The sequence below is a fragment of the Dipodomys merriami genome, unplaced genomic scaffold, assembly GCF_024711535.1.
Source record: "Dipodomys merriami isolate MVZ:Mamm:240054 unplaced genomic scaffold, mDipMer1.0.p SCAF_42, whole genome shotgun sequence".
Classification (NCBI taxonomy): Eukaryota; Metazoa; Chordata; class Mammalia; order Rodentia; family Heteromyidae; genus Dipodomys; species Dipodomys merriami.
Window position 1 is genome coordinate 4125962 of NW_027205826.1, and position 24472 is coordinate 4150433.

At 45.8% G+C, this 24472-nt stretch overlaps 1 protein-coding gene and 1 non-coding gene across 9 annotated transcripts in view; one reads left to right on the forward strand and one right to left on the reverse strand.

Moving 5' to 3' along the window:
• Positions 1-24238, reverse strand: part of Bptf (bromodomain PHD finger transcription factor) — a 130123-nt gene extending 105885 nt beyond the window's left edge. For all 8 annotated transcript variants that reach the window (XM_069993103.1, XM_069993101.1, XM_069993099.1 and 5 more), the window contains exon 1: positions 23578-24238. In XM_069993103.1, coding sequence (XP_069849204.1) covers positions 23578-24238 — 661 coding nt within the window. The remainder of the gene's footprint in view (positions 1-23577) is intronic.
• LOC138807529 (U6 spliceosomal RNA) lies at positions 19519-19625 on the forward strand. The gene has a single exon (XR_011366196.1). It is a non-coding gene; the product is annotated as a U6 spliceosomal RNA (small nuclear RNA).
• Positions 24239-24472: the final 234 nt, after the last annotated feature.

Consider the following 24472-nt stretch of genomic DNA (forward strand, 5'->3'; position numbering starts at 1 on the left):
AGGAAGGTGGCCAGAGACTTCTGTAAGTTACATATTGTTGCCACAATATACTGAACCAAGTAAGCATGTCTCACAGTGTAAACTTTAAATATTCATATGATACTTTTGGGGGAGACTACAAGCCTGAGTCAATTTTGTTTTTAAAGGCAAGTTGGCAAAGCCCTACTGAATATACTTCTGCCTCCAGGGATTATCCTAAAGATATACACATCTAACAAAGTATAAAAAACAATTAATTCACCTGTGCAACTACCTGGACTACAAGTACTGGCCTCGGCGGAAAACCAAGAGCTGGGGCCCGCGCTTGCCCACTATGGCCAGGGAAACTACACAGCTTGGCCCGCGGGGGCCTGCTCTGGGCAGCAGGATATACAACCACCCAAGGGAGCAGAGGCTTTGGGTACCAGCCCCCCAACTATTCTACACCCTACCTGCCTGACAGATACGGCTCTACTTCACATTACAGACCGGAGGCCTCCTCACCAAGCTCCCTCCCTCAGTGACCCTAGGCTCCGGGGGGAACTGCTACCTCCCCATGCACCCAGGTCCTCCATACAATACTCCCCTTGCTGGTGTTCCGTGGGGCCCTAGCCTACCTTTCACACACACGGACCTCTCAGTAAATGAATGCCTCATCCTCTTTCCATCACAGAACCCTCTCATCTTTGGTTTAGAGGCTTACAGTTGAAGCAAAACCCATTTTTGTACAATTAAAAAAAAAAAACACAACAGGGCTGGGAAGGTGGCTCAGTGGCAGAGCGCTTGCCTTGCATGCCTGAGGCCCTGGGTTCCATTCCTCAGCACCACATAAGCAAAAAGAAAAAAGCCAAAAGTGGTGCTGTGGCTCAAGCAGTAGAGTGCTCGCCTTGAGCTGAAGAGCTGAGGGACAGCGCCCAGGCCCAGAGTTCAAGCCCCACGACCAACCCCTCCACCCCCCCAAAAAAAAGAAAAGAAAAAAGAAAATCTCAGGCCAGGCACTGGTGGCTCATACCGGTAATCCTAGCTATGCAGGCGGCTGAGATCTGAAGATTGTAGTTTGAAGCTAGTCTGGCCAGGAAAATCCATGAGACTCTTGTCTCCAATTAATCACATATACACACAAAAAAGCTGAAAGTAGAGCTGGGGCTCAAGTGGTAGAGTGCCAGCCTTGAGCAGAAAAGGCTAAGAAAAAAGGATATTACCTAGGCCCAGAGTTCAAGCTCCAGTACTAGCGCACACACGCGCGCGCGCGCACACACACACACGCGCGCGTGCGCATCCTCAAGCAGGGGCTAGGAAGGTGGCTCAGTGGTAGAGTGCTTGCCTTGCATGCATGAGGCCCTGGGTTCAATTCCTCAGCACCACTTAAGCAGAAAAAAAGGGAAGTGGCACTGTGGCTCAAGTGGTAGAGCACTAGCCTTGAACTGAAGAGCTGAGGGAAGGGACAGCACCTAGGTTGACTTCAGGCCCCATGACCAACAACAACAACAAAAAAACAACAATAAAAACCTCAAGCACTTTTATCACGTTAATAGAAAAAAAAGGGTAAATTTCTATGTACACACATAATACTGATATTCAAATAAAAATGATGCTCCTACTTATAATTGCGGATGGTCTTGTTTGACTACAAATATATGGCCACTTTACCAAATGCAAAGAGGCAGGTTTACAGAACTAACCATAGATTGTGGTATGTAAAGAGAAAACTCATAAAAGGAAACCACGAAAGGTCCTCAGCTGTCAAACTGCTAGTTATGAGCAAATCATTTCAACAATTCACAGAAATGCATTTATCACATATTATATTATTACTGTTCCCAACACTGACTTAACTATGTTAATTTTTCTGTACTAAAAAATTAAAAGGCGGCTGGGAAGGAGGCTTAGTGATAGAGCACTTGCCTCGTGGGCATGAAGCCCTGGGTTCAATTCCTCAGTACCACATAAACAGAAAAGGCCAGACATGGTGCTGTGGCTCAAGTTATAGAGTGCCAGCCTTGAGCAAAAAAAGCTCAGGGACAGTGTCCAGGCCCTGAGTTCAAAAGCCCCAGGACTGGCAAAAAATAAATAAATAAAAACTTTAAAAAAAAAAAGAAATCAGAGCATAGCTCAACTGGTTAGAAGAAGGTTTACCTAGCATGCACAAAGCTCTGAGTTCAATCTCTGAAAGAAAAAAACAAAAACAAACAAACAAATAAAACAAAACCTTCATCTCCACCTCAAGACTCAGCGGATAAAGGAAAAACCACCACTCACTAAGGGACAAAAATTTTAAGGTAAACAAAACAATTGAGAACAATGGAAACACCAGAAAACCTCCTGTGGTGAGACTATATAAACCAGAAGGACAGCTTGGGGGACAGTTCTAGTTATAGAAGGTTGCATCCACCCTGAAAGAACAGTCTCCAAACTTGTTTGCCCATGACTAAAGTAGGGAATATATTTCACATCTTAATCTGGCACACAAATGCCTGAAAGTCAAAGTTCTACAAACCATTACTGTCCCCTCGTCTCCTCTCCCTCTGTGTCTCTACTGTTTCACTTTTTAAAAATGCTAGTTAAAGGAACCAATATACAAGGACACATGCACCTCCATGTTTATTGCAGCACTGTTCGCAATAGCTAGGATATGGAAACAACCTAGATGCCCCACCACAGATGAATGGATCCAAAAATTGTGGTATCTATACACAATGGAATATTATGCAGCCATTAGAAATGACAAAATAATGGCATTTGCAGGGAAATGGATGGAGCTAGAAGGAATCATGTTGAGCGAGGTAAGCCAAGAACGAAGAGACAAACAGTACATGGTCTCCCTGATAAGTGGATGATGAATCCAAAATGTTAGGTGATATGACAAAACTAACAGGACTTAAGAAACAAAGAACTCCCACTCATCTGGTTGAACCACTACTAAATATCCCCATGCTGCTGATCACATATATGGTATATAACATATGAGCACCATTATATATTATAGACTGTGATAGACAATTTGCTCCAGGAAAGTTAGAATGAACTTGTGACTTTAAATGAGCATCATTATTCCACAATACTGTGAATTTCCGGAAATTAAGTAATCACTTAATCACGATCAAAAAAAAAAAAAAAAAAAAAAAAAGAACCTTGGGGAAGGGAGGGAGGGAGGGGATGGTAGGGGGAAAACAATGGAGGGGGTAACAATGTTCAAGAGGAAGTGGAAGTGTACTCATTACCTCACTCATGTAACTGTAACCCTCTGTATAGTATCTCTACAATAAAAAAAATTAAAAAAAAAAAAAAAAAAATGCTAGTTAAGGGCTGGAAAGGTGTCTCAGTGGTAGAGGGCTTGCCTTGCATGCATAAGGCTCTGGGTTCGATTCCTCAGCACCACATAAGCAGAAAAAGCTGGAAGTGGTGTGTGGCTCAAGTGGTAAAGCGCTTGCTTTGAGCTGAAGAGCTGACGGAAAACGCCCAGACCCAGAGTTCAGGCCTCACGACTGACCCAAAAAACAAAAAACAAAAAAACAACAACAAATGCTAGTTGAAGCCCACAGTTTGACAAATTCTTTTAGAAAAATTCTCCTAATGCATGTTCAGGACACTCAACATTGTTTATGAAAACAAAGAACAAACAAACTGAAAACAACCAAAAGGTTCACTAATAAGGAAATGATTAGGAAATTGTGGAACATTCACTTGGTAGAATTCTTTAGAGCAATTATGAGTGATTGAGGGCTGTGTATGTCAATATGAAGGAATCTTAAAAATGGAAACAAACCACCTGCAATCCCACACTCTGGAGGGTGGAAGCAGGCGCAGCGGGAGTGTGAGGTGGGCCGGGGCCGGGGCTGCACACTGACCTGCTTCTGGAAAGAGAAGAGAACAAGAGAGGATGGAGGAAGCAGACAAGAAATGCTTGTTACCTTTTCACTCTGCAAACTCGGCACATATGGGAGAAATCCTACAACAGTGGTCCTGAACTTCACACACCATCACGGTCACTAGAGGGCTGAGTGTGATTAAAATAGACTTCAGGGCTGGGAAGGTGGCTCAGTGGTGGAGTGCTTGCCTTGCATGCATGAGGCCCTGGGTTCAATTCCTCAGCACCCCATAAGCAGAAAAAGCTGGAAGCGGCACCGTGATTCAAGTGGTAGAGTGCTAGCCTTGAGCTGAAGAGCTCAGGGATAGCACCCAGACCCAGAGTTCAAATCCCATGACTGACCCCCCCCCAAAAAAAAAGATTTGAGAACAGGGTCTGAGATTTGCATCTCTAATAATTCTCAGAATGCACTAATAGTGCTGTTCTGAAATCCCCTCCCTAAGAGGCCGGTGAGTAAAACAATATACATTAGATAAAATTTCAGAAGATACCTTCAAACATTGGAACTAGAAATGTGATGAGCATGTTTGAAAGAAATCCAGAGCCGGACGCCGGTGGCTCACGCCTGTAATCCTAGCTACTCAGGAGGCTGAGATCTGAGGATCCCGGTTCAAAGCCAGCCCAGGCAGGAAACTCTGTGAGACTCTTATCTCCAATAAACCACTAGAAAACCGGAAGTGGTGCTGTGGCTCAAGTGGTAGAGAGCTCGCCTTGAGCTGAAGAGCACAGGGACAGAGCCCAGGCCCAGAGTTCAAGCCCCACAACCAACCAACCAACAAACAAACAAACAAACAACAGAAAGAGAGAAAAAAAAAAAAAAAAAAAAACAGAAAGAAATCCAGAACAGCAGGTCCCACTCCAGGCACACAGAATGAGGACCTGAAGCTTCGCAAACCTGCACAGATTCAGGTGCTCACTGCAGAGAGCTGCAAATCACCTATTCAGTTTTCTCTGAGAAAATGAGGAAGGGGGTGACACTGTTCAAAAAAAAATGCACTTAATACCTGACTTAACCCCTCTGTACATCACCTTTAAAATAATTTTTTCAATAAATACGTTAATAATAATAATAATAATAATAGTAATAATGTTTTCTTAGTCCCAACCCAAATTACAGAACCAGAGGAGAAGCAAGTAACCCCTATTTTCATACTTCTCTCCAGGTAGTTCTAACGTGCAGCCAAGTTTGAAAACTACTTTAAAGAACTGGACAGTTCCCCAGGGAATGAGTTGGGCAAAGTCAAGCAAGGGAAGTAAGGAGGAAGGGAAGATGAAGACTGATCTAAAGCAAATGGAAGCTTAATCAAAGCTATTAACAAGTCTACAAAAAGAAAAGGAAGAGGTGAAATAATCCTAACCATGTGAAGATGTGTTTCTCTAAACTCTGGATAAAATGCTGTAGGGGTTTCTACACAGCTGAGGTTTAAAAATATGCATTGAGGGCACATTCTGTATTTATTTAGCATCTAGGGTTTTTTTAATTTAAAAAAATTAACTTTAAAAGGCTTATACATTTTAGCAGATCTTTGGATCACGGTTCAAAGCCAGCCCGGACAGCAAAGTCTGTGAGACTCTTATCTCCAATAAACCACTAGAAAACTGGAAGTGGTGCTGTGGCTCAAGCAGTAGAGCACTCGCCTTGAGCTGAAGAGCCCAGGGACAGTGCCCAAGCCCAGAGTTCAAGCCCCACAACCGACAAAGGGAAAAAAAAAAAAAAAAGCTTATATATTTTGGACAGATGCTGCCTTACTTTGAGGAAGTTTTGAGACAGATATCTGAGACGTTCGTGAGGACCTGCTCCAGGACACGCACCGTCTCGTGGGCTTGTGCCTCCTCTGGCACTGAGCACACTTTGTCCCGCCTTCCTAGATGGCACAAGCACTTCCGTATACCACAGCTCATTTGTTAACCTCTTCAGAGCACAAATCCTAACTTAAATACTCTAAAGTCAAAAGTGTTTTAGGGGCTAGAAATGTGTCTTAGTGGTAGAGCACTGGCCTAGCATGCCTGAAGTCCAAGGTTTGATGCACCAGTACCACATCAACAGAAAAAGCCAGAAGTGACGCAGTGGCTCAAGGGATAGTGTGCTAGCCTTGAGCAAAAGAAGCTCAGGGGCAATGCCCTGAGTTCAAGCTCCAGCACTGGGGGGAAAAAAAGTGTTCAGCCACAGGGAGGGTAGAAACCCAGGAGTAAAGGCCAGCCAAGAGTAAAACCTCAAAGACACTGTTGATTTGTCAGGGCTGACACCTGAATTTTATTTTACTAATTCTAAAAGGAATACTCAGAGTGCTTTCAGACTTCTAGATTTCCTATGTCAATCTTAAGATATGTTTCTAGAACAGAAAAATGAAACACAGTCCCCTATTTCTAACTGGAATCTGCAAGAAAGACAAATAATTCAACCTTGGTATTAGGAGAGAGGGAAATTCATCTCCAGTGAGATTTGGATCTAGTAAAATCGAATTCGTTAACCTCCAGGCACACATATATACACTATGAGTGGTACAACAAAAATAACCTGCCACAGGGCTGGGAAGGTGGCTCAGTGGTAGAGCGCTTGCCTTGCATGCATGACGCCCTGGGTTCAATTCTTCAGCACCACATAAGCAAAAAGAAAAAAGCCAGAAGTGGCGTTGTAGCTCAAGTGGTAGAGTGCTAGCCTTTAGGTGAAGAGCTGAAGGACAGCACTCAGGCCCTATGACCGGACCCCAAAAACAACAACAACAACAAAACCTATGACCGGACCCCAAAAACAAACAACAACAACAACAACAACAAAACCTGCTATGGAGAGTCAAACAGGCTTTTCGGGGGACAGGAAGAGGGGAATGGGGATCAGGAGAGGAAGGACCAAAGGAGAGGATTTAGGAGAGTGAATATGGCCCAATTATATGCATGTATGAAAACAGAACAATGAAACCAGTTAAAATTATTTCAAGAAGGGGTAGGAGAAGGGAGAATGATAGAGGGGGAGTAAAGTTCATCAGATATATTGTATATATGTATAGAAATGTCCAAATCAAGTCCTTTGTACCAACAACCAATGTATGTTAATAGAAAAATCCTTTCAAAGCCAGGCGCTTTCAAAATTAAAAATATAAGCTGGGCACTGGTGGCTCATGCCTGTAATCCTAGCTACTCAGGAGGCTGAGATCTGAGGATCATGGTTCAAAACCATCCTGGACAGGAAAAGCTGTGAAACTCTTATCTCCAATTAACCACCAGAAAACCACAAGAGGCACTGTGGCCTAACTCAAGGACAGTGCTCAGGCCCAGAGTTCAAGTCCCACTACCAACAACAAAAATAAATAAATAAATAAAAATAAAAATATATCATGTACTTTACAGTCATTGTTTTAATATTATGGGCCAGCTGGGTGCTGGTGGCTCATGCCTGTAATCCTAGCTACTCAGAGGCTGAGATCTAAGCATCACAGTTCAAAGCCAGCCCAGACAATAAAGTCTGTGAGACTCTTATCTCTAACTACCGGAAAATGGGAACATGGGAACATGGGAAGTGACGCTGCGGCTCAACGTGGTAGAGTGCTAGTTAGCTTTGAGCAAAAAGAGCTCAGAGACAGCTCCCAGGCTTCAATTCAAGTACCATAACTGACCAAATAAAAAAATTATAGGCCAGTTGAGGTTGTGTACATCTCTAATTTCAACCTCTCAGGAGGCAGAAGAAATTGGAAGGATCATGGTTTGAGACCACCCTAGGTTCTCAAGACATTTTAACCAATAAAAAGCTAGGCACAATGATGTGTGCCTTTCATCCCAACTCCTTACTAGATAAACGTGGGCATAAACACAAGACCCTATTTGGAGAAATAACTAAATCAAAAGGGCTTGGAGAGTAGCTGAAGTGGTCCAAAGCACCTGTCTAGCAAATGCAAGGCTCACCCAGTTCAATCCCTGGGTGAGGGGGGAGCAAAAACAGAAATTGGAAACAAACTTGCCAACATTAACAAGGATTCACTCCTGGATCTAGAATAGTGTCTCAATCCAGCATGAGGTTATTGCTGGTAAGGCTGTGTTCTCCAAGCACATCCCATCTGCCCTTATTCCTATCCTCTGTACCAGCAATGCTCACAAACAACAGCAAGCTTTCACAGACAGGGCTTTCCTGGGTGCTAGGGATTGTGCAAGCACCTTTCAATGCATTGTCCTATTTTATCCTCAGATCTATCAATTACTACCTTTCAAAGATGCTTATACAGAGGCTTAATGTGTCACTACAACATAAGAGTACAAGGATCTTCAACCTATATTCTGAACTTCCACCTTAGGACAGCCTTTCTTTACTAAAAAAACCCAAGCTGACCTCTCAATGAACACAAATTTAAAAAGTAGCACATGCCTTTTGTGCAGAATGGAGAAATAGCAGATAAAGGAAATCAGATATGGGATTAGAAAGAATGAGACTGAGCCCAAAATTCCAATAAGAGCTATCATTTCAAGTGCCTAACAGCCACATGTGGTTGCTTATGTGCTACCATACTGAATAAAGAGAATACTTCCATCACCACAGAAAGCTTATTGGACAACCCTGGTCCAGAGATATATCTACAGACCACTGCACAATAATGACTTCAAATAACCCATTGTTATCAAAATGAGGTTAAGGTAATGGTAAAATAGCAAACACATTCTCAATGGAGTGATAACAGAAAAGGAGTTTGTCAAACCTGAAATAACCATCAAACTTAAAAACCCATACAAACATACACATTTGAACCAATGGAACATGTGGTTTGTGCACTAAGGAAAAACTAGAAAGAACCTACAGGAGGAGTTCACCAGTCAGAAATGAATAAACACTAAATGAGCTAGGTGCAGGTGGCTCATGCCTGTAATCCTAGCTACTCAGGAGGCTGAGATTTTGAGGATTGTGGGGTAGGAAAATCCATGAGACTCTTATCTAGAATTAACCAGAACAAAGCTGAAAGTGGAACTGTGGCTCAAATGGTAGAACACCAGCCTTGAGCAAAAACACTAAGTGCTCCAGGACTGGCAAAACAAAACAGCCAGGCAGCAGTGGCACATGCCTGTAATCCTACCTAATTAGGAGGCTGAGACCTGAGGATCTTGGTTTGAGACAGCCCAGACAGGAAAATCCATGGATGCCTCTCCGCAATTAACTATCAAAAAAGCTGGAAGTAGAACTGTGGCTCAAGTGATAGTGTTAACTTCAAGCAGAAAAACTCAGAGACAGTACCCAAGCTCTGAGTTCAAGCCCCAGGACTGGTACATGTACACCCTCCCCCCCCCCCCCCCCCCCCCACACACAAACTGGAATATTTCAGTGGTAGAGCCCTTGTGTAGCATGTGCAAGGTCTTAGATTTGATCCCACCACCAAAAATAGATAGAGCCTGGTGCTGGTGGCTCACATCTGTAATCCTAGCTGCTGTGGAGACTAATAAGATCTGAGGATAGAGGTTCAAAGCCACTCGTCCTGAAACTCTTATCCCCAATTAACTACGAAAAAGAACAAGAAGCCAGAAGTGGAGCTGTGGCTCAAGTGGTAGAATGCTAGCTTGAGCAGGGGAGAGGAGGAGAGGAAAGGAGAGAAGGAGGGAAAGAAGGGGAGGGAGGGAGTGAGGGAGGGAGGCAGGGAGGGAGGCAGGGAGGGAGGGAGGGAGGGAGGGAGGGAGGGAAAGAGAGCCTAAAACTATTTTTTTTAATAAAAAGTCCGAAAGAAATCAAAGGAGGAAAATCTGTCTCAGCAAATTATGGTGCACCCACAAACTGTTTTTGTTTGGCCCATGAGAACTAAATGGGTGGATAATAACCCAATTTAGTGATGTGAGAATCAGGTAGGATTCAAACTGCAGAGTCCATAAAGTTTTATTGAACAGTCATTCATATTGCCTGGTTGTTTTATAAACAACAACAGAATTGTAATAGGGACTATAAGCCCTCATAAATTCTATTCCAGCTACTTACAGAAAAAGTTTTAAGCAAACAACCAATGGAGTATCACCTGTTTGACCTTTGAAACGGCAGGTCCTCTCCCAAAGCACCAGGAAGCACTTACATCCCCAGAACATTTAGACAGACTGTGCAAAATCAAAAAGGGACTGAAATCTTAACAAGACTAGATTTCACAGCAAATAACTAGCAATAACAAATATGTCATATATTACTAAAGAAAAAAGACACTTCTTGCCATGTACTGGTGGCTCATGCCTATAATCCTAGCTACTCAGGGGGCTTAGATCTGAGGATCCCAGTTCAAAGCCAGCCCAGGCAGGAAAGTCTGGGAGACTCTTATCTCTAATTAACCACTAGAAAACTGGAAGTGGTGTTGTGGCTCCAAGTGGTAGAGCACCAGCCTTAAATGAAAAAGCTCAGAGACAGTGTTCAGTCCCGGAGTTTAAGTCCCATGATCGACAAGAAAGAAAAGAAAAGAAAAGAAAAGAAAAGAAAAGAAAAGAAAAGAAAGAAGGAAGGAAGGAAGGAAGGAAGGAAGGAAGGAAGGAAGGAAGGAAGGAAGGAAGGAAGGGAGGAAGGGAGGGAGGGAGGGAGGGAGGAAGGGAGGGAGGGAGGAAGGGAGGGAGGGAGGGAGGGAGGGAGGGAGGAAGGGAGGGAAAGAAAGAGAGAAAGAAGAAAGAGAGAGAGAAGGGAGAGAGAGGGAGAGAGGGAGGGAGGGAGGGAGGAAAAGGAAGGAAGGAGGGAAGGAAGGAAGGAAGGAAGGAAGGAAGGAAGGAAGGGAGGGAGGGAGGGAGGGAGGGAGGGAGGGAGGGAGGGAGGAAGAAGAAAGAAAGGCAGACACTTCTGTTATATCCAGTTTCTACTGTTCGGCTTTTGTATGTGTGTGTACGAATATGTGTACACCTGAGAGCATGTGTACCAGTACTGGGGTTTGAACTCAGAGGGTGGGCATGGTCCATGGTCCCTTAGCTTTTTTGCACAAGGCTGATGCTATACTACTTCAACCACAGTTGCACTTACAACTTTTTGGCAGTTAACTGAAGAATGAGTCTCATGGACTTTTCTGCCTAGACTGGCTTCAAATCACAATCCTCAGATCTCAGCCTCCTGAATAGCTAGGATTACAGGCATGTACCACTGGCAACCAGCCATAGGCTTCTTCTGAGACAGAGAAGAATCAGCTCAAGCTACTCAGGCAATCAAGGACAAGACACTCAGAAGGAAGAAGACAACCTCACAAGTTTGCAGATTATCTGAGATAAGGCCTTTCTTTCACAAGGAAAACTGAGACTCAAAATTCAAATGTGTCTGAAATTACAGTATAAATCACTTTTTGGTTGTGATTTCTTTTGAGATAGGAGCTTAACTCAGTAGCCAGGCTTATCATGAACTCTCTTTATTCAACATCCCCAGTGCTGGGATTATAGGTGCAACACCACCATGCTCTTAAAATCTGTAGTATTGGGGCTGGGAAGATGGCTTAGTGGTAGGGTGCTTGCCTAGCATGCATGAAGCCCTGGGTTTGATTCCTCAGTACCACATAAACTCATTTTTTAATATTTTATATTATTCACCTAATACTTTGAAAGCAGAGAATAGTTAAACAAAAATACATTTTTTTTCTTCCTGGTAGTACTGGGGTTTAAACTTGACCTCATGCATATCTGGCAGGCATGCAATTATTTGAGCCATATCCCTACTGTCCTCATTAGCTAGTCTCATGTTGGACTCTTCAAACAAGTCTCTCAAGTAGCTGTGCAACCATCAGAAAAGGAAAAGGACAAGAGAAATTCCACACTGATTAATATGCTCATTTCCAAAAATACCTTTTAAGTTCCATGAATAGAAACAGATCTCAAAGAAGGCGATATGAAGATGTTGAAACTGAACATGAATCCATGTTTCTAGTAAAATAAAAACTGCACCTACAGAATAGTGTTTGGTATGAATCACTCCGCTAGGCCGCCTCTCAAGTGTGTGAACCACAGAACGTATCCATGAGAGAAGACACTAAACATTAACTTTCTCAGGAGGCTCCACAGCGGCAACTTACCCATTTAAGTCAAAAAATAATTCCACTCAAAAAAAGGAGCATCTTTTCCTTGAAAACAATGAGGTAAGTCATTTAGCAGTGCCTCCTAAGGTGTTTGCTGTTTTGTCGTTTTTTTCATCAGTCATGGGACCTGAACTCTGGGCCTGAGCACTGTCCCTCAGCTCTTCAGCTCAAGGCCAGCGCTCTACTACTTGAACCACAGTGCCATCTCCAGTTTTCTGGTGGTTTATTGGAAATAAAGAGTTTCACAGCTTTTCCTTCCCCAGCTAGTAATCCTCAGATCTTAGCCTACTAAGTAACTAGGATTACAGGTGTGAGCCACCGGCGCCTGGCCCTAAGTGGTGTTTTGTTTTTTGGGGGTGTGTGTGGTGCTGTGGTGCGTGTGTGCGTGCGGTGCGTGCGTGCGTGCGTGCGTGCGTGCGTGCGTGCGTGTGTGTGTGTGTGTGTGTGTGTGTGTGTGTGTCCTGGGGCTTGAGCTCAGGACCTGAGTGCTCTCCTTGAGCTTTTTTTTTTTCTTTTGCTCAAGGTTAATATTCTACCACTTGAACCACAGCTCCACCTGTGGCTGTGTGTGTGTGTGTGTGTGTGTGTGTGTGTGTGTGTGTGTGTGTGTGTGTGTGTGTGCGTGCGTGCGTGCGTGCGTGCGCGCGCGCGCGCGCGCGCGCTTAATTGGAGATGAGTCTCACGGACATTCCTGCCTGGGCTGGCTTTGAACCATGATCCATGATCCTCAGATCTCAGCCTCCTGAGTAGCTAGGATTACAACAAGAATGAACTACTAAATGCTTGGCTATAATCTTCTTTCTTACTGAAAGGAATACAATCCATCAATGGGCCAATAATCTTAACAAAAATAACCATGGCCAGCACTGTAGAGAAAGTAACAGTCAGAGAAAAAAAAATGTCAGATAAATTCCCATCGTCTACAAGAGGCAGAGTGGCTACCAGAGCACAGTCTGTCCACACAACAACTTTCTGCAATTACAGGAAATATTTTATGAAATGTTCTCCATTGTGGTAGAATACACACAATGAAGTATCACACATGGCTGTTGAATACTGAAGAACTGAGGCTCAAAAATGTAGAAACACATGGACTGGGAAGGTGGCTCAGTGGTAGAGTGCTTGCCTCGCATGCATGAGGCCCTGGGTTTGATTCCTCAGCACCACATAAGCAGAAAAAAAAGCCAGAAGTGGCACTGTGGCTCAAGTGGTAGAGCGCTAGCCTTGAGCTGAAGAGCTGAGGGACAGTGCCCAGGCCCAGAATTCAGGCCCCATGACTGGACCCGCCCCCCCCCAAAAAAAAATGTACAAACACAGAAGCTGGCTGCCAATGGCTCATGCCTGCCATCCTAGCTACTTAGGAGTCTGAGATCTGAGGATCATGGTTCAAAGCCAGCCTGGGCTGAAAAGTCTGTGAGACACCTATCTCCAATTAACCACCAGAAAACTGGAGGTGGTGCTGTGGTTCAAATGGTAGAGCGCTAGCCTTGAGCTGAAGGGCTGAGGGACAGTGCCCAGGCCCAGAGTTCAAGCCCTACAATGGACAAAAAAAAAGTATATATATATATATATATATATATATATATATATATATATATATATATATATATATATATATATATATATATATATATATATATATATATATATATATAAATAATATATATATATAGAGAGAGAGACACACACACACACACACACACACACACACATACACACACACACACTTCTGCATGGGATAGGTGGCTACCATACTAAACAGCACAGAACAAAAATGTGAAAAGAATTACCCTGAGCAGCATACCAAATACTAGAAATTGGGCTTGGCACTAAAGAAACGGAGATTTCATAAGATCCTCCCTGCCTAAAGTAGGTATAATAGAGGTCCCAGGTAGCTAATAGTCCATTTCATGGTCCAGTGACTTGACAAAGATATCATGATAACATTTAAATAATGAAGAGTTTGATAAAACATCCTTCGTAAAGGTTTATGAACTTAATAACAGACTTAAAATACATGAAAACTGACAGAACCCCAAGGAGAAGCCAGGCATGAAGGTGCATACAAGTTTGAGGACACCCTGGCTACATAGTCTTTAAAAAACCAAAAGGTAGAGCCAGGCACCGGTGGCTCGGGCCAGTAATTCTAGCTACTCAGGAGGCTGAGATCTAAGAACTGCGGTTCAAAGCCAGCCTGGGCAAGGCAGGAAAGTTCATGAGACCCCTATCTCCAATTAACCACCAGAAAACCAGAAGCGCTGCTGTGTCTCACGTGGCACAGCACTCACTTTGAGTTGAAGAGCTGAGGGACAGCGCCAGGCCCAGAGTTCAGGCCCCAGGACAAAACAACAACACAAAAAAGCAAAATAAAAACAACTCCTATAAACAACCAAGTCCTCTACTAATAGTCAATAGGACAAGTAGACAGAAAAATCTGTAAGATTAGATCTTAACACTATCATCTAATTAACATTTATGGTATATTCTGCCCAACAACAGCAGGAAACATCTGCTTTTTTAAGTGCCTATAGAATATTTACCTGGACTGACAATATTTCAGGGTGCAAAACACATCTCTAAATTAGGTACAGTGGCAATGTCTATCATCTCGGCACTTGGGAGACTGAGACAAGAACTCAAGCCCAGCCTACAAAGCAACACAAATACCTTGAAATACTCTATTTAACGGGGCGCTGGTGGCTCATGCCTGTAACCCTAGCTATTTAGGAAGCTAAGATCAAGGTTCAAAGCCAGCTTGGGCAGGAAAGTCCATGAGACTCTTATCTCCAATAAACTACTCAGAAAAAGCCAGAAGTGGTGCTGTGGCTCAAGTGGTAGAGTGATAGCCTTGAGCACAAACAGGCTCAGGGACAGCGCCCAGGCCTAGAGTTCAAGTCCCAGGACCAGGAAAGAAAGAAAGGAAGAAAGGAAGAAAGGAAGAAAGAAAGAAAGAAAGCCTCTAAAAATTGTTTGTTTTTTGTTGTTGGTCATGGGGCTTAAACTCTGGGTTTGGGTGCTGTCCCTGAGCTCTTCAGCTCAAAGTGAGCACTCTTACCACTTGAGCTACAGTGCCACTTCATTTTCTGGTGGTTAATTTGAGTCTCATGGGCCAGAGGACTTTCCTGTCCAGGCTGGTTTTGAACCATGATCCTCAGATCTCAGCCTCCTGAGTAGCTACGATTCCAGGGATGAGCCACTGGCCCTGGCTCTAAAAATATTTCATAGGACTAGGTGTAGTGGCATATGCTTGTAATCCCAGTGACTCTGGAAGCAGAGATGAGAGGATTAAAGTACAAGGCTAGCCTGAAAAAAAAAAATTGAGACTGTATTTAAAAAATACCTTAAGGTTTGTACAGTGTGATTGTTTTTTAGAATAAATATTTTATAAAGGGGTTTAAAAAAATACCTTAAGGGGCTGGGAAGGTGGCTCAGTGGTGGAGTGCTTGCCTCGTATGCATGAGGCCCTGGGTTCAATTCCTCAGCACCACATAAGCAAAAAAAGCCAGAAGTGGTGTTGTGGCTCTAGTGGCAGAGCTCTAGCCTTGAGCTGAAGAGCTGAGGGACAGCGCCTAGGCCCAGAGTTCAGTGGGTATGGTGTGGTAGCGCCTGACTTCAATCCCAGCACTAGGGAGACTAAGGTAAAAGTTCTGCTTCCTATGGCATTACTATGACAATAACTTACAAAGTAAGTTACTGCTAACTTACAAAGTAGAAGTTGTAACACTTTAAGCAAGCATTCAAAGAGAAGGGACCAAGATAAACATGAGCAGAAGGGATGTGTAATAATTCAGCAGGGATTTCAGCCTGGCTCCCAAGCAGGGAGGGAGGAAGGTATACACTAGGACTTGCTTCTGCCTGTGACACATGGATTACTGTTCCCTATCACCACCCACAGCACACACACACACATACATGCACGCGCGCACACACACACACACACACACATGCGTGCACACGCGCGCCAGTCCCACATACAAAGGTCTGCAGCTATAGGAAGAAAATTGGGTCTAAAAGAGTGAGGAAAGAGGACCTAACGAAAGAGACCAGAGCTCTTGACCTTAACAACACCCGGCCTGCTGCACACACGTTTCAATTGACAGCTCCATTTCCAACCATCCCTGTGGGTAAGTAGCAGAAGAGCAGACAAGCATGAGCCGCATGCAAGGCTGTTTATTATGGCAGATTAGCACATCCTCCCTGCTACACAGCTCGCCGTCACTTTTAAGAAGTCTTCCACCCCCCTTTTCTTTTTCCTTCTCATGTTTCATCTCTCCAGGTGCTGAGACTGGAAAATTGGTTTCACTCATTTCCCTCATCATCTTGACTTCTCAACCTCTATGGAATGCACTCTCATCTAGAGGTATGTGCGCAACGTGCTTCTACCTCAGTCTACACTTCTGTTGGGCCAAGGCCTGACTGACCTTCCATCCCGGGCTCCAAAGCTAAGCGCATCCTCTTCAAACCCATCCTCCAGCCACAACACCACTGCGGCCGCTTCCCATCATACCCAAAGTTAAAGACAGGAAATTAATTTGAGATACAGACAGACAGACAAAGGGTCTTGAGCCCACCTCTCGGGTAGTGACTTGACAGGTCGGGGCAGCACCTGTGATGTGGTGTGTGGTACTGAGGGGAACACTGCAATCCCTCCTGAGTTCCAAGACTGAAAATGCCTGAGGTCACTAGTGTGACCCAACCCCCATTCCACAGAGGAGGAGGAAAACAGAACTGCCACTGCCGTCTCTCTAAGGAACTGGCCAACACAGAACACAGCCCGTTTCCATATCCAGTCTCTCGAGGAGCACACTCCTGTGTGACTGCCCACACTTTACTACCAGTGCCCGTGCGCGCTGCCTGTTCCCTCCCTCTCTCCATCTGTCCTTAACAATCCCAAGTCCACCCAGGAAGCACGCATCCACACGGAGCCCTAGCTGGGGCACAGGATCTTGCCTTCCTTTAAATCTCTGCTGAACTTTGTACCTCACCTGTAGCGATCAGGAATTGCCCATGCACTGAAAAGGTGCTGGGCTGATGCTGGTGGGAACGAACCTGGCCACCTCAGTTACAAACGCTGCTGCAGTCACGCAGCTCTGATTCTGCCACTCATCTCCCCTGCATCATCCTTAGACCACCTGAGTCATTTAGTCTTCTGATGTCATCAGAAGTTCCACGTTTCAAAATTCCAGGTAAGTATTCTCAGAAGTCTCACACTTCTAGGAAACATTCTGCTTCAAGCATAAATGTTTTTTTTTTTTCTTTGCCAGTCCTGGGGTTTGAACTCAGGGCCTGGGCACTGTCCCTGAGCTTCTTTTGCTCAAGGCCACTTGGGCCATCATGCCATTTCTGGCTCTTTCTGTTTATGTAGTACTGAGAAATGGAACCCAGGACTAGATGCATGCTAGGCAAGCACTCTACCATTATACCACATTCCCAGTCCTGTTTTTTAAATTAGCAAATACTTAAAAGTGCAATAATAACTACTCCAAATGTTTATGCAAGTTTTTTTGCAGGGCAGGGTAACATAAACTACTCAGTAAACTGAGGCATGATGATCAGAAGTTCAATTTAGCAAGTCTTTGTCTAAAGAAAAACATAAACAAGAGCTAGACACCTGTAATCCTAGCTACTCAGTGGCTGAGATGTGACTTTCCTGGTTCAAATCCAGCCCAGGCAGGAAAGTCTGTGAGACTTTTATGTCTAATAAACTTCCCCCTAAAAGTCAAAAGTGGAGCTGTAGCTCAAGTGGTAAGATCACTAACTTTGAGCAAAAAAAAAAAACAAAAACTCAGAGACAGTGCCCAGGCCTTGAGTTCAAGCTTCAGGACCCTCACAAACTAAACTAAACTAAACTAAATAGAGCTGGCTCAAAGCGTGGCTCAAACAGTAGGAAACCTGCCTAGCAAGCAGGAAGCCCTGAGTCCAAACCCTAGTACTGTCCAAAATAAATCAAATATTTTAAAGGGTTGGGGAATGTAACTCAGTGGTAGAACATCTGTTTAGTATATGAAATCCATGGGTTCAAAATCCAGTTTGGATCGCCTGTAATCCTAGCTACTCAGAAGGCTGAGATCTGAAGATCACAAGTCAAAATCAGCTCAGTCAGAAAAGTCAGTAAGACTCTTATCTCCAGTAAAGCACCAAAAAGCTAGAAGTGGAGCTGTGACTCAAGTGGAAGAGTACTAACCTTGAGCAAAAAAGCTCAGGGCAGGGGCTGAGAAGGTGGCTCAGTGGTAGAGCGCTTGCCTTGCATGCGTGAGGCCCTGGTTTTGATTCCTCAGCACCACATAAGCAGAAAAAGCCAGAAATGGCACTGTGGCTCAAGTGACAGAGCACTAGCCTTGAGCTGAAGAGCTGAAGGACAGTGCCCAGGCCCAGAGTTCAAGCCCCAGGACCGACAAAAAAAAAAAACCCTCAGGGGAGGTGCCCAGGCTCTGAGTTCAACCCCCAGGACCAACACAAAACACACAAAAAAAGGAAAAAAAAAAAAAAAAACTACCACAAAAAAAAGGGGGGCAAGGCTGGGAATGTGGCTTAGTGGTAAAGTGCTTGCCTAGCATGCATGAAGCCTTGAGTTTGATTCCTCAGTAGCACATAAACAGAAAAAGCTAGCAAAGGGCTCAGTGGTAGAGTGCTTGCCTTGCATGCCTGAGGCCCTGGGTTCGATTCCTCAGCACCACATAAGCAAAAAGAAAAATACCGGAAGTGGCGCTGTGGCTCAAGTGGTAGAGTGCTAGCCTTGAGCTGAAGAGCTGAGGGATAGCGCCCAGGCCCAGAGTTCAGGCCCAACGACTGGACCAAAAAATAAAAAATAAAAAATAAATAAAAAGAAAAAAAAAGAAAAAGCCAGCAAAGGCATTGTGGCACAAGTGGTACAGTGTTAGCCTTGAGCAAAAAGCTCAGAGACAGCACCCAGGCCTGAGTTCAAGCCCCAGGACGGGCAAAAAAAAAAGGGGGGGGGAGAGCAGATTTTCTATAAATCCCATATCAATGAAGGTTATTTCAATTTTGTACTCGTAAAACGACATCCCTACAGTATGGTCACGTGAATACCTTAGGTACTTATTCAGTTTTTTTCCCATAAAAAGTAAACAATCTCTAATAAAGAACGTTAGCCCATGTCTGCATGCACAGTATACAAATGAGTTACTTCTTATACTAGGAATTTAATATTTTAGTGCTTAAATATTCTAAACTACAAAAACTAACTAGTCTAAATCACCAATAAAGTATATTTCTCTTAGATCTTGACATTCCTATTTAACCATTTTGTTTTTGTATTACCCTTGGGATAGCTTAACCCAAACACACACACATTTACTACACAGCCTCCCTCCAGGAAGAACAGACTATAAAACTAATAAAACTAGCTAGCATGTAACTCCAAACAATTCATGATTTTTCACTGGTACACTTCTAGATAAGGGGACATATACTACAAGTTAAAACACAAAGTATAGTACACATTCTACCATAGTTTTAGTAGAGTATGTTTCAAAAGGCAAAAGTTCATGTGGGGGGCGTGGCTCTGCAGGGGCGTGGCTCAAGTAGCAGAGCCTCTGCAAGACACAAAGTTCAAACCCCAATACTAGCTCCCCCCCCCCAAAAAAGTAAGACATTCAAGTTAACTCCACAAAGGAAGCTCCCTGGCAATCAAGTTAGTTGCTATTAGAAACAGCTATTGGTGTGCTCGCTTCGGCAGCACATATACTAAAATTGGAACGATACAGAGAAGATTAGCATGGCCCCTGCGCAAGGATGACACGCAAATTCGTGAAGCGTTCCATATTTTTCATAACTTTGTAAAGCAAGGTATAGAGCAAATACAAGAGGAGAATAAAGTACTTTTACTAATTGAAAAAAAAAAAAGAAACAGCTATTGGTCAAACTGTTTGGCAAGAAGGGCTGTAGTCAATCACTGGACACCTATTTGAACATGTTAAACTGGACTCCCCTTGTACTGTACAACCATTTGAAATTCAGAAAGTAGGCTGGGCACTGGTGGCTCATGCCTGTAATCCTAGCTACTCAGGAGGCTGAGATCTAAGGATGGTGGTTCAAAACCAGCCCAGGCAGGAAAGTCCATGAGATTCCGGCTTTTTCTGTGTATGTGGTACTGAGGAATTGAACCCAGGGCTTCATGCATACTAGGCAAGCACATTCCCAGCCCCATGAGACTCTTATCTCCAATTAACTACCCAGAAAACCGGAAGTGGTGCTGTGTGGCTCAAGTGGTTGAGCACTAGTCTTGAGCCAGGGACTGTGCCCTGGCCCAGAGTTCAAGCTCCAGGACCAACCCCCCCCCCCAAAAAAAAAATTAGAAAGTAAACAAAAAATTGTTGATCAAAACCGAATCAGACCAACTCTGTGTCTTAAATCCAAAATATTTGTTATGACACAAGCTGAACAATTCTCAAAACTTCATCTATTACAAATCCTCATTACAATAATTTATCTAACCCATCTTTCTTGAGTTCCTGCTATGTCAGTAGGATCCATGAGGAGTCAGTAAGTTCAAGTTAATACAGGACAAATAACCCCAAGTATGCTAAAGTGTCAGGAAGAAAATGTTCCCCCCAAGTATCATAAATAAACAAATTTCTTGTTTTAAAAAAGATTGGTGGGGGCTGGGAAGGTGGCTCAGTGGTAGAGCGCATGCCTTGCATGCCAGAGGCCCTGGGTTCGATTCCTCAGCACCACATAAGCAAAAAGAAAAAAGCCGGAAGTGGCGCTGTGGCTCAAGTGGTAGAGCACTAGCCTTGAGCTGAAGAGCTGAGGGACAGCACCCAGGCCCAGAGTTCAGGCCCCACGACCAGACCCAAAAAAAAATAAAATAAAATAAAAAAGACTGGTGGCTCACACCTGTAATCCTGCCTACTCAGGAGGCTGAGACTTGAGGATGGTGGTTCAAAGCCAATCCAGGCAGGAAAGAAAGTCAGAGATTCTTACCTACAGTTAACCACCAAAAAGCCAGAAGTGGAGTTGTGGCTCAAGGGATACAGTGCCAGCCTTAAGCAGAAAAGCTAAGGGTTAGCACCCAGAGCACAGGTCCCAAGTTTCAGTCCCAACAGCAACACACACAGACACACAGACACAGACACGCGCGCGCACACGCACACACACACACACACACACAACCACCAATTCTAACTTAACATATGCACTGCCATCAATGCTAAGTATTATTTGCTAGGTCTTAATCAGGAATTAAAGTTAGCGGGACCATTGAACTATCCTGCCAAAATGCCTCAGTTTTAACTTGAAAAAACCTTCTCCAGTCATGAACATACTTTAGTCTTCAGGTTTCAATTCTTGGTACAAAGGGAAGACTTCTTAAGATAAAACCTATTATGTATAAGAAATGTGCCTGAGGGGCTGGGAAGGTGGCTCAGTGGTAGAGCGCTTGCCTTGCATGCCTGAGGCCCTGGGTTCAATTCCTCAGCACCACATGAGCAAAAAGAAAAAAGCCGGAAGTGGTGCTGTGGCTCAAGTGGTAGAGCGCTAGCCTTGAGCTGAAGAGCTGAAGAGCTGAGGGACAGCGCCCAGGCCCAGAGTTCAGGCCCCACGACCGGACCCAAAAAAAAAAAAGAAATGTGCATGAGCCTTGAGCTGAAAGAGCTCAGGAACAGTGCCCAGGCCCAGAATTCAAGCCCCACAACTGTCCAAAAAAAAAAAAGAGAGAGAGAAAGATGGGCATGGGGCTGGAGGCATGGCTCAGGTGGTACAATGCCAGTGAGCAAAAACATCAGCTATTGAGTTAAGAGTCCCCTCAGAGAAAAAAAATAAAAATAAAAAAGACACACAGAGCCGAGCACTGGTTGCTCACGCCTGTAACCCTAGGTACTCAGGGAGGTTGAGATCTGAGGATCGCAGTTCAAAGCCAGCCCAGGCAGGAACATCCCTGAGACTCTTATCTCCAATGAGCCACCAGAAAACCGGAAGTAGTGCTGTGGCTCAAGTGGTAGAGCACTAGCCTTGAGCTGAAGAGCACAGTGGCAGTGCCCTGGCCCAGAATTCAAGCCCCACAACAAAACAAACAAACAACCCCCACACACACACACAAACCCAAGAAATTAAAACATGCTCAATCAGTAAAAGACATACATATTTCACACTAGGCTCATGCCTTTTACCTGCCAGCCTCTCCCCTCACTCCCCTAAGACAGACCACAATGCTTACTACCACCACGCAAAAGAAATTACCTTTTTCACTTCAAGTTAGGAAAACCTAAATGGATTTGATCTGGCTTAACAGCTGTATTTCTCCTGATAAACACTTATGCATCTATTAAAAAAACGGAAACCTTTAACCACTTTTCATTCTCCCAATCTCTGTTAAAAATGACCAATTACAAGTTGGTTACTTTAAGTTCCTATTTCCTCACAAACTTTACTTTGTAAATGCTTCTAGAATTGGATTGTAATTTATTATACCCACGTTCACAAAATATACAGACCCGATAGCTTGTTGTTACAAGTTATATTTTTTGACAAGTTAGTTAACCACAACTCCGCATTTAATACAAAGCAGCAATTGTGCGTGGGTTACTTTCTTTTTTCTTTCTTTTTTTTTTTTTTTTTACAAAATGTATCTCAGCATTAGCCTTGAGAAACTTTCTGTGAGAAAACAGGAGAGCCGTCACCATGGAGAAATGCCTTAAGAGACCACGGAGGCCTTTTTCCTCAAATATGGCAGGAGGAAAGTAGGGTGGTACATTTGTTGTGAGTGGGTGACCTGCAAAGTTCTTCCGCACTCCCGCCTGGACGATCGACTACACATCTTCCGCAACAGGTGCCACCGAACTGCGTTTCCCCGGCAGAGCCCAGGGCTCCGGAGACCTAGGGGCCCTGCGGTTCTGTACTTCTGACTTTCCGGATTGCACTAACATGATTTGGAACCTCCTCGACTGTCGAGCGCGGGGTCCTCTGCTTTGGGCCTTGCAATGTGCCCGCAACTGTTGCACGCGCCCATGGGCACTTGAACACACACACGCACACACACACACCGCACGCGCGGGACCAGAAGAGCTCCCCTCCCACCCCCCTCCGTCCAACCGACCACAACACGCATTTCAGACCGCACTGCCACGAGAGAGGGGAGCGTGTTGTGCGTGTGCCGGGGCTGCCACAAGCTACCCAAATCCTCGATCCCCGTTTAAGGAACAGAACCAGAATAATGATGAAAATAATAAATAAAATAAAATAAAATAAAAACCGTCAGGAAACCACGTTAGCGCTGCCCAGAGGTCTGGCCAACACGAGAGGCTTGCTTCATTCCCAACACACACCGCCCCAAAACAAGAGGAGGAAAGAGACAAAATAAATAAATAAGTAAACACAATGGATGCGTGCCAAAGTTTCAACCCTGCCCGGCCCGGGCACTGCGGTGGCACACATTTTGAAGGGGGGGGGAGGAGGAGGGAGGAGGGCCGGGGAGGGGGGTGAGGGGCTGAGGGTGGGATGGCATGGAGGAAGGTAGAGAAAGCGAGCGAGCGAGCGTGTGTGGCCTGCCAGGCAACAATGCAATCTCCATTTTGAACAATGCGCCTCTTTTTCTCTTGCAAATCGAGTTTTGGGGGGTGGCTGTGGGGCTGGGGTTGTTTTTTTGCCGCTCGCGGTCGGCGTCGCCGGTGCCCGGCGTTTGGGGAGGTGGGGGGGGGGGGAGCCGGGCGCAGGATGCTCGGCACACCGGCGGGCGGGGGGGGGGGGGGGCCGGGGCGCGCGGCGGCCCCGCGGGGCGCGTACCTGGAGTGCTGCTGTAGGTGCTGTGACTCCTGAAGCTGCTCTCCGTGCAGTAGCTGGCGTCGTCGTCGTCATCTTCCATCTCCTCCGGATAATCGGAGTCGTCCTCGTCCTCCTCCATCTCCTCCTCGTCGTCTTCCTCCGAGTCCTGGGTCTCGTCGGCGTCGCCTTCCTCCTCGTCCTCCTCCTCGTCCTCCTCCGAGACCATGTCCTCCTCCTCGTCCTCCTCGCTCTCGTGGTCATCGTACACCACTTTGTTGACGGCGCGCCGGGCCGGGGTGGTCCGGGCCAGGTGGCCGCCGCCGCCGCCGCCGCCCCCCGTCCTGCCGCCCCCGCCTCCTCGCCCCCCCCGGCCCGGGGCGCCGGTGCTGGGGGGGGCCGGCGGCGGCGGCGGCGGCGGCGGCTTCCTCCGGCCGCTGCCGCCCCCCCTGGGCGAGCTCAGCCGCGTCTTGGGCGCCACCTCAGCCTGGGCGGCGGCCCACCTGCCCCGGCTGCTGCCTCGGTGCCGCGAGCGCAGGCCCCCGATGGGTCCGGACGCGGGCGGCGGCGGCGGCGGCGGCGGCGGCGGCGGCGGCGGCGGCGGGGCCGGGGCCGGGGCCGGGGCGCAGCGCTCCGCCGCGGGCGCCGCGGGCTGCTTGGGCGGCCTGCCCCGCCGGCCCCTCATGTCGGAGCGGCGGCCGGGGGAGGCGGAGGAGGGGGAGGGGGTGAAGGAAAGCGGAGGGGGAGGGGCGCGGGGTGGTGAGGGGGGGGCGCCGGGGGCCGGGGGGGGAGGCCGGCGGGGCCGGGCGGGAGGGGCCCGGCCGGCGGGAGCGGGCGGAGGGGAGAAGGCTCAGTCCGAATTGCTGGGGCCCCACTCCGGATCGCCTTCAGCCGCCATCTTGTTTCCTCCCTCTCGCTC